At 39.2% G+C, this 15,362-nt stretch overlaps 1 protein-coding gene across 1 annotated transcript in view; it reads right to left on the reverse strand.

The window, feature by feature from the left end:
• LOC145999770 (uridine phosphorylase 2) overlaps nucleotides 1–15,107 on the reverse strand; it is a 137,968-nt gene extending 122,861 nt beyond the window's left edge. Inside the window, exon 1 of the mRNA XM_083137066.1 lies at nucleotides 14,786–15,107. Within this exon, the coding sequence (XP_082993192.1) occupies nucleotides 14,786–14,814 (29 nt within the window). The 5' untranslated portion in view covers nucleotides 14,815–15,107. The remainder of the gene's footprint in view (nucleotides 1–14,785) is intronic.
• Nucleotides 15,108–15,362: the final 255 nt, after the last annotated feature.

The following is a 15,362-nucleotide window of genomic DNA, read 5'->3' on the forward strand; positions in this document are numbered from 1 at the left end:
ATCCTTTATTTGTGTTCAAAACCAGAAACATTTTCTTGGATACTTCCTTTCCCACTTTCCCATGTTGCTTTTTTCACTAGCTCACTTTGCTCCAGAGGGAAGGATTTACCAGATTTCCTGCAACTTTCTGAAACTTTCGTACTGGCAAGAAACAAGTGGGTTGCTTTTTAAGAAAATAAACTATGTGTCCCTTCTCTCGTGAAAACATTAAAAAAACTAAGATAATGCTTAAAAAGCACTAAAATGCCATGAAACGCTCTAAAAATCGACAAAATGTGTCTAATCAAAAATGATCTGTTTGGCTCCTTTAGTTATGATGAACTTAGCAATGTATTGGGTTTTCCAAAAAAAGATGCAAATCCATTAAATTCCTAGCCTTAGCAATAGGATAACGATACAATACACAGAAAAAACTTGTTTTAATTAACAAAACACACTTGGTTAAGCTTTAGGGTAACAATAAAGTAAAAATTGATAGCCGTTGCTAAATTTAGAAATTTTACCCAGTCTTGAATTCTAAACAAATATGCACGACTACTAAAGAACATTTCGTATTGGTGAACAATCATTTGCTTGCCGTCTCTTTGAGTAAATAATTAGTTACCAGAAATATTATTTTGGTTATTGAAAACACGCTTTTTCTCTGTGTAGGCTACTATAAAAAGGCCTGAAATGGACCGGATAGAACCGGAACGGTGTTTCGGTTCATGAATATATGGAACCTTCCCGTTCTGTCTCGTCATAAATGGCAACTGGCGTTTATTAATATTATTGCTGATTACCCGGCTTTGTCCGGGTATTTATTTATCCCAATCTTGTATTAGACAGGAAAATAATAAATTCTAACTAGAGTGTAAAATGTAACTAATTTTATTTCATCGTGAATGTCACCAATTAGCTTAGCGACTCCGAAAACTATGGATTCGACACCAATCTAGGTTATTTGTGGCATGTTATTTTTCACCCCCTCTCACCCCCGATGCCGATAGGTGATGAACTTGAAGTTGAACCGCATTGGGAGGTTCACGAAAACTATGGATTCCCTTCGCAACACATCCTGAATGTTAGACAACCCGATAAACACTATCGCTGTGCGGATTGCATAGAGTCACGGATGTCTGTTTGTGCGGAATTTAAAATCGGTCGTTGTGGATTATTCTTACATGTCACCCCTTCCCACCCCACCCCTAGGGGTGCCAGGGGTGTCTTACCACCAAAATATTATTTCCAGATTGCAAGTGATACGTGTACCAGGTTTGGTTGAAATTGCTCCAGGCGTTATACCGGAACAAACAAACATACACACCCACACACATACATCCATTTTTATATATATATAGGGTGAGGCAGTCAAACGGGAAGATTTAAAAAATTCACAAAAAATAAAGAAAGCAAATATTAGTTAATTTTTGAACATGAATGTACTCTACATCAGTTGAAATTGCTAGTGTACCTGAAAAATGTTCATTTTTTTAATATGGTTTCAGTAAGATCGCGTCCTTGGTTTTGCACACATTGTCGGAGTCTCAGAGTAAATCCGCCCATGACGTTATGCTGACATATTGGTAACCTTTTTCATGCCTGCCCTCGATGACTATGACCCATATGAAGAAGCACTCTTCCAGCAAGATGGTGCAACTGGCAGAGTGTCTATGGATGTGCTTAGACTCGCATTTCATGGTCGTCTCATCAGCACATTCGGCGATATTCCGTGGCCTGACCGTTCACCCGATTTGCCGGCTCCTGACTTTTTCCTTTGGGGTTACCTCAAATCCAAAATATTCAAGGACAACCCTCCAAGAACCAGGGATAATTTGAAGGAGCGAATTCGGCAAGAGATCCACAACATTCCGTTGGAGATGCTACGAAGCGTCATGGCCGGATTTACTCCGAGACTCCAACAATGTATGCAACACCTAGGACACCATCTTACTGACACCATATTAAAAAAATGAACATTTTTCAGGTACACTAGTAATTTCAACTCATGTACAGTACTTTCATGTTCAAAATTAACTAATATTTGCTCTCTATTTTTTGTGATTTTTTTTAAATCATCCCGTTTGATTGCCTCACCCTATATATAAAATATATATATTATTATTATTATATATTTCACGATATTTTCCCTTTCAGTATTAACTATATTGTTAATATTTTTAATAGTATATATAGCATTCATATAAGCTATACATGGTGATGTGTTGTTGCCGGAATGGGGCTAAGCAGAGTATGACGTCTATGTTGCCTACGTTGGGCAAAAGTACGGATGCTCCTCTGCTGTGCCTCGATTAACCCAACAGTAAAATTTCAAGTCAACCAATACATCCAATATTTGATCGCACGTAAAATAATAGTGGAAATATCTTTCACTTCCAGAAATGGATTTTTAATAAGTATTATTAACACAAAGTATTGAGGATATGTACATTTAATTCGAAGTTTTTTCCCCCCCCCCCCAATTCCCGTCTGTTTAAATTTAAAAAATAAGAAAATTCCAGAAGTCAATGTACTTTGCACTATTTGGCAGCTATGTAAATAGTTTAATATTAACTACTATTAATTTTAATGCACTAGCACTTAATCTCATCGCTGTTGTAATCAGAGACAAAGAAGACAACACCATGTTAACGAAAGTAAAGCTTTCCGTTTCGTGAAAATTTCCATTTCGATCCCTGAAGGAACGTATTTCATGAAAGATAATTTCAGTTCCTACCTTATTTCCATGTTCCCGTATATGAAAGAATGAAAAAGCTGGTCGCCTTCGGATGTCTTTGCCCAATGACCAATCAGAGATAGGCAGTAAAGCCATTCTGATGGTTCGTCGTTTTCCTCAGATCAACAGAAATGGCTCCGCATAATGAGGTAACCACAACATCGGAGACAGTGTATGAATTTGTAATAAATCAACGACGCTTATCAATATAATGCATTCCCTATTCACGGCTGACGAAGGATATGAACCTCTGCTGTAATAGTCGATGAATGGTTGATTCGATCGGTGATGTAATGACTTCATTCCCCGATGGTTAATTATTTTTCTTTCCGAAGGAATTTGTGTGCGTGCTAAGTTCCCACAAACCACGATCACGGGCGTCGCCAGAAATGTTTGTGGGGGTGGGGTCAGGCTATAGATAAAACTTGAATAGTGGAAATAATAAAATTATTAATAATTTGATTTGATTTGTTGTTTTAAGTCCAGTTTATGCACAGAAAGGCTAATCAGGACTGGACTTACAGTTAAAAGTGGGATACCTGCTATCGAACCCGAGACCTCTTGATTGCAAGGCAATCGATACACTGGATAAGTGAATGACGAGCATAACTAGTTTTCATCGTATTTTTGTATTTCATACAGTTAGTGTACTGAAATACATAGTTGTTATATTTTATTTTTTAAATAGCTCGTTCAAGAAAACGCTTTAAAAAGTGGGGGGAAGTCTTCCTTGTCCCCTGTTGAGTTTTTGCTACTGTAACAACGTGTTCAGTGTTCAATGTATGGGTCTTATGGGGACAGTATGTCGTTCTGAATTCACCGCTACGACTGATTTCTAGACAGATCGATGAGCTCCCCGTCGAAGAAGGAAATGAAGGAAGAAGGAGGTCGGAAAGAGGGGAAGGGGGAGGAAGCGCAAGAAATGAAACTGTGCAAAGAGAAAGATGATGTTGTGCGTGAACTGCGAGAATGGCGTGAAAAAGCTCTGCTCTGCATACAATCTTCTACAGAGTGACTGTGCAAACATTATCTATAGTGAACACATACAAAAAGGCGGGGGGGGATCCTTAATAATTCCGATCCCCCACCCTCACACACTCATAGGTGTGCGCTTATTGTCCTGGTGCGATAAATTTAGACCACGACAGCCGTTCCGCGGATGTTATATCCCCCCTCCCCCACCTTTTCTTGCATTTATGTAAGGTTATGATAAGTTACTAGAGTGCGCGTCAAATCTCCTGCATATGGCCTTGAACGGCTGAACAGCACCAGCGAATCACAAACGTGCGGCGTTGCCGCGCTCTCCGAGACGTTTCGCTCAACCAAGCTGTCTCTTTTCCGTCTGAGATTTCGACATGGCACCGCTGCAGTGCACTGCTATCGCCATATGCAGGAGATTTTACGCGCACTCTAAACGCGCAGAAACGAAAATAGGCTCGGGGTAGAATTGCGCTGGTGCCACATATGGGAAAAGCAAAGCGAGAGCGGGACAAAAGTCGCTGGTTCCCGCGCACTGTGCGGCAACGTCAACCGGGCTCCGTTGCCTAGTTCGAGCGTCAGACCGACCTCTCTCCGGGGCTTTCGAGAGCTGGTTATCGTGTGAATTGAGTGTTCGTTACAGACCCCAGAAATGAAGTCCCATGTCTAAAACTCTACGACGAGATCTTTCATTCTCCTAAACCTCCGTACACACGGGGTTGTGCTCCGACGTGGCAACAGCGCGAACTTCTGCCACCCGCCTAATTTCATGGCCGTGCGTTTAGTGCATCTTACTTATACATAACTTGGTGCTATTCACAATCTAGCTACCAAGTCCGTTCTTCTTATGGTGACAAAATTTCAGAAGGGAGATTTCCAACTTTCAGCATTGAATTTACGGGACAAATCTTGCACACCTTAGCGCATGTTCATAGTATGGATAATATCTTGCATTTCATGTAATGTAGAGATCACAATATAGAATGAAATTTTACAAATTTGCATGTTTCTTAGTCTTGCTGCAGAACTAGGGATCTGTGATCAATCAACTACTGCAAGATATGATGTCACTTTCACCCGTCGGTGAAGTTTTGTATGGTTCGCCGAACTCGTTTTATATTGGAAATTTATACGGTCTATAACTATACGAGAGATGTGGTAACCGTAGTTCTGGTATCCAGTACAGGTTTGGATAACATGAGAGTAAAGCTTGTTAGTCTATTATGGGTGGAGATTCTAGAATGATTAAAATCAGATAAGTTATGTAAGGAAGGATGTGTTGGTTGTTGGGGTTGGCATTCCGGAAAACTATAGGTAGGGAGTGAAGTTTAGGAAGGGGAGGAATAGGTTGTACAGCAAACGGCAAAGATAATAGTAAACAAATTGTGCGGCGCTATTTTCATTTTTATTTATTCTACATCCAGTACTGTTTTAAGGAATGGTTGTTGAGTTGAGTTGGTGTTTTAAGTCCACTTTACGCACAGTAAGGCTAATCGGGACTGAACCTACAGTTTAAAGTGAGATCCGAACCATGGTGTGCCCCCAGCGGGTATCGAACCCGGGACCCCTTGATTACAAGGCGACGACGATACCACAGCGCCATCGGGAGGCCCTTTAAGGAATGGTATTCTGTTGATGCGAAGCAGATGTTGTCCTCTTCTTATTGACATTTCTATTCCAATTCATGATCATCATAAGGCGTCATGCTTTGGCCTCCAACTATGGGTCGCGCGTTGGTTCGAGACTCCTGGGAGAAGCGTAACAACTTTGCTCCTGAGATTTCGGCCTATGTGTGGTATTGGTGCCCACTCACCATCGTGAGGAAATTGGGGAGCTACGAATTAGTAGCGTAACCCGGTCATGGAAACCAACAACGACTGGAGGTTCGTCGTGCTGACCACATGTCACCCCGTAACTGGTTAGATGATCTCCCACCTCGGGTGAGTGAGTGCGTAGAACCAGGTTGGAGTGAGGCCAGCAGTCGGTAGGTAGGCCTTGGTCCCCACGGGCTGATACGCCACGGGTTTCATGATCATCACATTGTCGAAAACAGACAATGAAAATAGTGATGGACAATTCACCTACTAGTAGTATTACTTTTGCTGATGGGTGTCCTGGTAGCCTAAGTACAGTAATTCTGGAAACTTCAAGGTACATGAAGTTGCCTGGGTGCGTCAGGATAGCTTGATAGGAAACGAGGGTTATAATTGTAGCGAGGTTCGTGTCAGTTCAGTCAGGTATTTCGTTAAATTCCGGTGTCACAAAAAGTTTGCAGCCTTACTTAATGTGCATTGTAAGGGCTGTCTCGGTGATACAGCGCGTTAAGTGGTCGACTTTCGATCTCGTCTTCGAAGTTCCCGGGTTCGAATCCCGACCTGAGCATGGATGGGTGTTGTATGTGAGTGTTCCTTCATCATATCATCACTCATTCTCATGGGCGTCCGTAAGGGGGGGCAAGGGGTGCCCCCCCTTGCAAAATGAAAGCCAAACAAAAATTATATATTTCACACATAAAATTTCATTTCAGCCACAATAATATGTGTTAATTATTGCATGAATATGATAAATTCAAAAATAAGCAATGTTTTTTGAGGGAACAACACTATTATTGGGGAAAATGTGCCTTGTTTGCCCCCCTGGAAAGAATACCTTCCTTGCCCCTCCCTGGAAAAAATCCTGCGGACTCCATGTTCATTCTCATCTTCGCGATTAGTCAAGATGTGGCAAAAGAGCGACGCTAAATAACGAAAAATACAATACAAATGCAATGCATTAGTGGCAAGTGAAATTTCCAGGCCAAAATCAGTTTCCCTGCCTATGTGTTCTGCTGCATGTCCTTGCGATGGAAGAAATGTCAGTTCCCATGCACTAATACCGTATATTTTTCGCACCATCTGGACTCTTTCCAAGGCAAAGTGCGCGCTGTTCAAATGCAAACCATCGATTTTTTTCACCGTCGAATTGACGCCAATTTCTTCTTTAACACGAGCATGCTGCTGAGTAACTGATCAAGTGCTTGTACAATTACGAACACTTCTTGGTTGTAACGATCCCATTGGGAGATAATGCCACTGTTACAACCCAGAAATGTCCATGACTGTACGTGTTGATTCTTTATAACTGTAGGCGCATGACCAGCTACAAAGAACTTCAACACCGAAGTGGCAGATACATCCTTGGGGAGGCTTTTCTACTCGATACACCAGATGAGTGAATTTATCTAACATATTTTTCAATCTCTTTTTACACTTCATACAGTTACTGTACTGAAATTCATAGTTATCCTATCTTATTAACTTTTACATACATCAAGAAAAAAAAAGTTGCTGACCAAGGCAGTTTATTAAGATTTAAAAACACTTTACATGTAACGTTTCTGCCATCAGGGTCCTCCCCAGACGAACAACTAAACAAAAATTATGAAACACACAAACAGATCGGGCAAGTACTATATTATCAAGAAAAGGTAAAAGTTAGGGGCAAATTTGACCTCGGATATAAAACTAATTCTTTAGAATTTTGAACACTATGTAACGACATATTCCTTGGATTGAATGGTAGAATATGTAACCACAAACTGGTTCATGTATATAGCACTCAGTTTTTCATCTTTTTTTTGTTCCAAAGTAAGTGAACTTCATTTTTGCAATTAACAATAATATAATGTATAATACATGTATAATATATGTATAATACCAAGGTTTCTGCTTTGTGTAACTTGAAACAATGTCAATTTCGTTTGTGAAAATGTAAATAATAATAATAAAATATTATTTTATAGCCGGTAACATCAAATTTAAAATACATCAGATCGAAGACTTGAGTGTAAAATACAGCAACTACGTCACAACTTCAATTATTTACATCCCAGCACCCATTCCAAATATGACACCCATGAGATTTCATATATATAATATTATAAATAGTATTCCTTATAAAATGTGTTTATATAAAAATAAATAATTCTAACAAATTATATTTATGCACAGTAAGGCTAATCTGGACTGGACCTACAGTTTAAAGTGTAATCCAAACCACTAAGTGGCTCCACCGGGTATCGAACCCGGGACCCCTTGGTTACAAGGCGACGACGCTACCACTGCGCCATCGGGGAGGCTTATTTAGTATGTACAGCTGTAAACATCAATTTTAGTATGAGGCTAATTGCGATTATCAGATATCAAATTTGAGTTGATCGGCCACTAATAGATAGGCACCAGCCCCCGTTGCGGAGTAGTGAGCGCATTCTGTTATGACGTCAAGGGTCCCGGGTTCGAATCCCGGCCTGGGCATGGTTCTTTGTCAGTGTCCATTCATCAATTTCATCAAATGATCACTCATCCTCATCTTCGCAATTAGCCAAAAGTGGCAAAAAAGCGAAGTAAAAAAACCAAATCAATAAAAAAAATTAGTAAAAACAAGTCACAGATGGTAACACTGCTATCAAAATATACATAATGACGGAAATCATGAAAACATATGACGGAACCTATTACCTAAGTACAACTCTTGAGGGCTTCTTTTAAATATTCATATAGTCGTTTAATTTTTAATTCAAAAGTAGCGAAGTAGCAGGTAGCCTCAGGCAGGCACGCATGTAGAAATATATTGAGGAGGGGGAGATCCAAATCAAGTATCTCAGAAATTATAATAACAATAATATGACAATGATAATAAAAATAATATGTTTAAATTAATAATTTAATATAATTTTATAGGTCTATTCACAATATGTAAATTATTTGTATAAAAACAACTTCCTGGCCAGGAAATTAATGTCAAAAAGACAAAAACTTGAATAACAAAAAGGTTGTTACGTCCGATTGATGAAAAGTAAAGTTCCTGATTATTATTTTATGCACATTATTATAAGTACCAGTGTGTATAAATCTTCTTAGGTACTGTCAATTCAAAGCTATATGATCCCAATATGATTCTTGCCTTCCCGTAAGTTCTGGGGAAATAAATAAACCTCAATTATACAACAAATGTTACATATTCATTATTTTATTCTAGTGCTTGGTAAGTTTTTCAGGGGGTGGGCGGATCTCCTGGACCCCCTAAATACGCACAGTTTACGCCAACTGCCTAACCCCGACGCAAATACTTCTTATAGGTGTAGTCAAGTTTGAGCTTTCTTGCTTCAGGGTAAATTCTTACCAGTATTCTCTTGAGCTGTCCTCCAACCACATGAAAAGGGACAGGATTCCAGCCATTGTCATAAAAGCTGCAAATACCGCAGGCATAAGCATAAGCACACTACAAGGTAATATGCCAAAGAAACTGCACACCTGCGCAGTGTTGCCACGTGGAAGAATTTTTAAGCAAAAGCTTAATGATCCGTGCAAATTTGAAAATACTACATTTTTTGGCCTTTATGTATGTGTTTTAATTAAAATCATTGTAAAATTAATGTACTCATAAAGAATACTAGCAAATGAAAACGATATTAAAAAGGAAATTTAAGTGATCACCCCTCCCAACTGCCAGGTTTTTGAAGACTCAAGTGCTCTGTTTTTTTATCACCAAGTTTAACAGACTCGAGACTATTTTCTACATAAACAAATTTGAGAAAAGTTTAAATCAAGTTTATGCTCAAGATAGGCTAATCGGAACTGGACCTACAGTTTAAATTTGGATCCAAACCACTGTGAAATATCCCGCAAAATAGGGATCGAATCCAAGACCCCTTGAGAGAATACGTTTTTGTTTTCTTTGTCTTTTCAGTTTGTTTTCAATGGGAGAAATAATGATAAAGACATGCAATAATAACCATCTATTCTAGCCCTGAACTCCCCCTAGAACATGAAAGTTAGCCTGGTTCCTGTTTACAGTATGTATGTTAGAATTGATTCTCGGTGAGGTGAGGTACTCGACTGAAATTCGCCCCTCCAACTGTAACTTCTGGATCAGCCACTGGACTGGCCCTCCCTACAAAAAATCTTGAAACGGCATGGCTTGTGGTGAAACGTACTACGAAGCATTAGGTTCTGCATCATTGGATTATTGAGATGGGTGATGCCGCCAAATCTAGGCGGTGAAAACTAAAAATAAATTGCCATCACTTTAAAGATAACGGTAATAGCAGCGCCGCCACCCCTCTGATACCTAAAATTACCCTAGGAGGCATTTTATGCAGCCTTCGTTAATCTAGCTCCTTGAAAGTCATCTTTTAGCTCTATTAATGGTGAAATGTAGCTCTTTTATGCACATCAGGTTTGGCAACACTGCCAGGATGGCCGTGAATTAGGTTTATGGGGCCATTATTTTATTCGTTCTCTCGGGAATATCAAACATCCAATGACGAAGCTCCCATTTGATTAGCTGTAACTTGAAGTCGATTTTCCATAAGGAATACATGGGATTCTGTAAATACTTATTAATCATATTTTTCAAACATCGTGTCTAGCTTACTAATTAACTTGAAAAACAGTTTCCACTTGCAACGTGGAGAGAAATTCATACTCTCTTGCATACTAAACCCTTTTTTAAATAGCAGTGCCCAATCCGACGATATTGAAATAAAGGCACAACTAGTGCGTAATTGTCCCTCCTCGCCTTAAGAGTATGCGGAACAGTTTCCGCCAGGCTCTTCCCTCCGAGTCAGTGTTGCCAACTTAGTTCTTTTGGGTCCAGATCTGGCGTTTTCGTGCATTCGTTTGGCTGTGAACTGGGGCGCCCACCTCATACCCCACTATCATACCATCACTGACTCCGGCCCACATAGACCAACTTTTGCCATGAGTATACATTTTGCACGTGTCGTAATATTGTTATATTGGCTACATCGCCCCACCCCCTCTTACCTCCACAGCTACTTTTTTATATCGCCGTGGAGATGACATAATATTGTCATCCGGGAATCCTTTATTTTCATACGACCATTGGTGGATTATTGAGATGGGATATGCCGCCAAAAAAAATTAGAATAAATAGTCATTACTTTAAAGTTAACGGTAATAGCAGCGCCCCCACCCCGTTGACACCTAAAATTAAAATTACCCTAGGTGGCACTTCATCCAGCTTTCGTAAATCTAGCTCCTTGAAAGACAGTTTTAACTGAATTTAATGTGAAATTTAGCTCTTTTATGCGCATCGGGTATGGAAACATTGCCAGGATGACCGTAGGAGGCAAGGAGAAACACATTGAGCTTATGGAAGTATTATTTTATTTGTTCTCTTGGGAATATCAAACTTCCGATGGCATAGAAAAATATATCAACAGAAAGTGGGCAGTTTGATGAAGCTTTTCACCAACGGAAAACTTCCATTTGATTATCCGTAACTTGTAGTTGAAGTTGATTCCCCATAAGGAATACACGGGATTCTGAAAATTCTCACTCATCATATTTTTCAAGTATCGTGTCTAGCTTAATAATAGACGTAAAAAAACGCTTCCACTTGCAACATGGGGAGAAATTCATACTCGTGCATACGTCCAGGTCTTTTCTTACTATAGCTATTTTCAGTTCTTACGGCGGGCGCTCTAGAAGCTGGCAGGGGAAGTCGGGAGCGGGGAAGCGACCAATCCAGCACGATAAGAAACGTAGCGGCCAGTAGAACGAGTTTCACGTAGTACTTTTTATGGCCACGTCGTGTCTCGCGGCGCCACTGCTGTTGTCTGATTGATCTGTTGCGTAATTCCCGCTCCCCACTTCCCCTGCCAGCTTCTAGAGCGCCCGCCATAAGAACTGAAAAGAGCTATAGCAGTGCCCATTCCGATGATATTGAAATAAATGCACACATGGTGCGTAACCAATGATTATTTTCCGATAATTATCTATTGTAACAATTGGTTATTTCTTAAAATGCAAAAGAAATTGGAATTATCACAGTGGCAACGCTGCATGAAAAGAGACGTGCTAATGAGAAACCGGTATCTGGATGCAAATATCGGAACCTCGTGTTCAGAAATTCAACTACGTGATGCCCTTGTTCGCAAATGCAAATGGTCCTATCCAGCGGAACTTTCCAACAGTCAGTGTTACAAGTTTATGTAACTGCTGAATATGGCGTTACTGCAAGATATTTCACTACCTGTAATGGCAAATTGCTTCAGTTTCCTTTAGCCTAGCATAATCGATTTTTTCTTATATTCGAAACGCAGAAGCTTGAATGCGATTATATTAATGAAAGCTTTGAAAAATGAAGTTCAAAATTGTTTAAAAAGGAACTTTCTTATGTGTGTTAAGTACATTTTAAAGTTCAGACATTAATAAATGGACTGCCCTTCATACAATACGAAGGCATAGCCATGTCCAAAAAATTCTTTTTGGTGGCTTTATAAGCCATATTTTAATGGAATATGTAATAATTAGGGAACGGAACTTTATGTGTTAAAAAAAACTCAGAAATATTTATTTTTTATGTGTCATAAATGTTGAAAATATGTGATAAAAACAGGAAAATATGTGACAAAAACAAAAACATTTGGTAACAAAAACAAACTATAACATGCATTTTAAACACCTGAAATTAGTTTCTAAATAATTACCTCTTAGTGAGCTATTTTTTGGAAGAGTTGCAGTGAATCACCATAGTTTTTCTTTCAAATTCTCCATTGTAAATCTGTGACGATTATCTCTAAAAAGCATCTTATATTGTGAGAAAGATCGCTCCACGTCACAAGAAACAATTCTTGCATATTTGAAGCACGAAATGTCACTAAAGTTGAAGTTTTCCAAAGCTTCCTCTTTTTCTACTTCACCTTCCAAAACACGTGCAATTTGGCACAAAGTTTGATAACCTTGGTTTTTCCCAAAAAATTCTGTACATTTAGAAATTTAGATCCAATGAGTTCTTTCAGTTTCGTTTCTACTATACGGACTTCACCCACGGAAGCTGCCAAAGTGTTCGCGGACGATTTAAGCTTTCATATGGAATTAGAAAGGACATGTTTGTTGAGATGTATGCCAATTCGACTTTTAAGGAGGGATCCATCAACAGTTCTTGCAGAATTCTTCTTTGTCGAGATCATTTACAACAGATACAATTTTTTCCAAGTTCTGGGCATAATATACAGATCCATCCAACCAAGTGCCCCATCGCGTAACTACAGGTGTAGGGGGAAGGGGAACCTCAGGACATTTTTGTTTAAAAATGTCTATTCTTCTAGGCGACTTGATAAAAACGTTCTTCCCATTTGAAACCAGTTTATCGACATTGGGATAAAGAGCTCTTACCTTTTCACATATTCTATGCAACGCATGAACCACACATGTAACGTGCACCATTTTGGGGTAGCTAACGGCAAGGCCTACTGCAGCTTTTTTCATGTAAGCTGCAGCATCTGTCACGAGAAGAACATTTTCAATTTTTATGCCTTCCGACCACAATAGCTGCATTGCTTCGTTAAAAAGCATTGCTATCGTTACGTGTAGCCAGTCCCAGCTACTTACAGCTATTTTCTCCCAATAGGATCGTAGGCGAGGCACCAGAAGTCTGCCAGCGAAGGTGTTCAAAGACAAAACAAACCTAACACTCTCGATATGAAAGAGGTGCGGAGAATAAAAATTTTCCTTCGACGATTTCGAGGTAGCTGAAGTCAATGAGCGATTTTATGTATTTAAAATGAAAATTCGCAAAATATGTATTTACATACGGAAAACTGGAAAATATGTGTTTTTATGTAAAATAAAATTTGCTGTGTTGACATATAAGGCTATGATCAGAATTTTGGCAAAAATGAGGGTCTCTATCTTATCGCAGAAAAAACATTTATTTACATAAAGCTCCTTTCCCTAGTAATAATATAACAACAGGTGGGTTAATGACGGCTGTTTTCCTCTTCCAAATGATTTAAAAAAAAAACATTTATTATTATAAAAATGTAATTTTTATGCTATTTCTAAAATAAAAATTACAAAATATTCGTTTATTGCTAAATTTCTCGGGTAAAATCATCACTGTTTATCAAAAGTATTTAGTATTCCGTCAATCGACGATTTATTATTGGTTTCAAATGTCTTCGCAGGTTGACTGCTTGACATTAGAAGTCATGGGGGGCATCTCCAATTCATCTCATATTAACTGATAATTGTTACTATTAGATATTTTGAAGAGGTGAGATCATTTAATTTTAGATCTTCCTCCTTTATGTAAATCAAAGGGTGCAAAAGCGCTAATTACTCATAATTTACGACTTGCTGTTTGTATTACATGTCCAAAGAGGAGGTAATAGCCCTCTCCTTAATCCGCCCGTGACTAGTTCAACCATATATGCAAACATGGGCGTAACTTGGGACCTAATTTTGAGGAGGCAGAAATAAACTGGGCCTAATTTTGAGGAGGCAGAATCAAACTTCGGACTAATTTTGTGGGGGCAGATTGGGGCCTATTTTGAGGGAGTAGAATCAATCCTGGGGTTTAACTTTGGGGGAGATTCGAAAAGTTTTCCATCCTAAAAACAACGTCCAGGATTATTTGCTAAATAACTATGACGTTTGCGAAATCACAAATATTACTCTTTATTACTTTCCTCCTCAGGTCCCCAAACTTGTCAATTGTAATAAACCCGAAATTTGGAGAGGGGGCAAGTGCCCACTCTTGCACCCGCCAAGTTACGCCTATGTATGCAAATGTAAAAAGAAAATAAATATCCTTTCCGAAATATCAGCTGTTGCGGATGGTAAAAAATTGTAGATCTAGTCCACTCAAATATATTCGCGTATACGTAATGATGCTGAAACAAAAATGTACTCTTATAACAGTCCTTAGTTCTTGTTAAAAAATCTAATACCGAGTGTATATCACAAGAAAGTCAATGTAGCCAAAACATGCTTCAGGTTTTCACATTATGCGCTTCGATTTGTCACTTTCTACTAAACTGGCCCAAAAAATGGGTCAGCCTTTTTATGCAATGTTTTTCTATGTTGATATTAAAAGGTGTTAAACAAGCCATTAAAATCATATTGCAAAGGGGCATATGTTTATGTACAGCACTTACATAACATATGTCTGCATGAAAACAAGGTTCAATCAACTTGATAAATGTATGATCAATACTACACGATACAAATCAATGAGAATGGAACACGAAACAATTATATGATTTTTAACGTAGCGTGCATTGAAAACAGTACTTGTACTTACTCGTCAATTTCTTCGTCGGATAATGACATGTTGTACTGAAATCGGTCTTTTTGTCAACGGCACTGATACGGAAGACTCAAGTACGGCTGAATGTAGTTCGCGACTCGCAGGCGGGGAAAAAAGATCACTCCGCGCTTGGAACACAAGGAAAAATATACATTTAGTCACTTTCGCTTTCTTTCACCGCCTTCACAAGAGACGGAGCAAATTGCAGCCTTCACTGGCGCCAAGGGCTGTCCATCAGATTGCAAACAGATTGTGGAATAGCACTGCTCAATACACCAACCGGCGCCTGCGTACACGCCGTGTATCGGAATGACGTTTGGGCCTTGTACACCCACTAGCACCGACAATGGCAGAAATCAATAGAACGAGCGAGAAAGGATAGGGAAGCGCCTCAAGCGTTAGCTCGCGTGTGTGGCCGCCAATTGTAGCTACGCAAGGGGAAATCGCATGGAAAACAAGGAACTTGTAATTGACGCGTTTGCAAGACGTGTCACAGACTATACACGCCTATCTGCCAAAAACACAGCAAAAAATGTGCTTCCTTTTTTTTTATTTACCTCTTCCAGGAAGA

The sequence above is a fragment of the Lepisma saccharinum genome, chromosome 15 (genome assembly GCF_977018435.1).
Source record: "Lepisma saccharinum chromosome 15, izLepSacc3.1, whole genome shotgun sequence".
In the NCBI taxonomy this organism is placed as follows: domain Eukaryota; kingdom Metazoa; phylum Arthropoda; class Insecta; order Zygentoma; family Lepismatidae; genus Lepisma; species Lepisma saccharinum.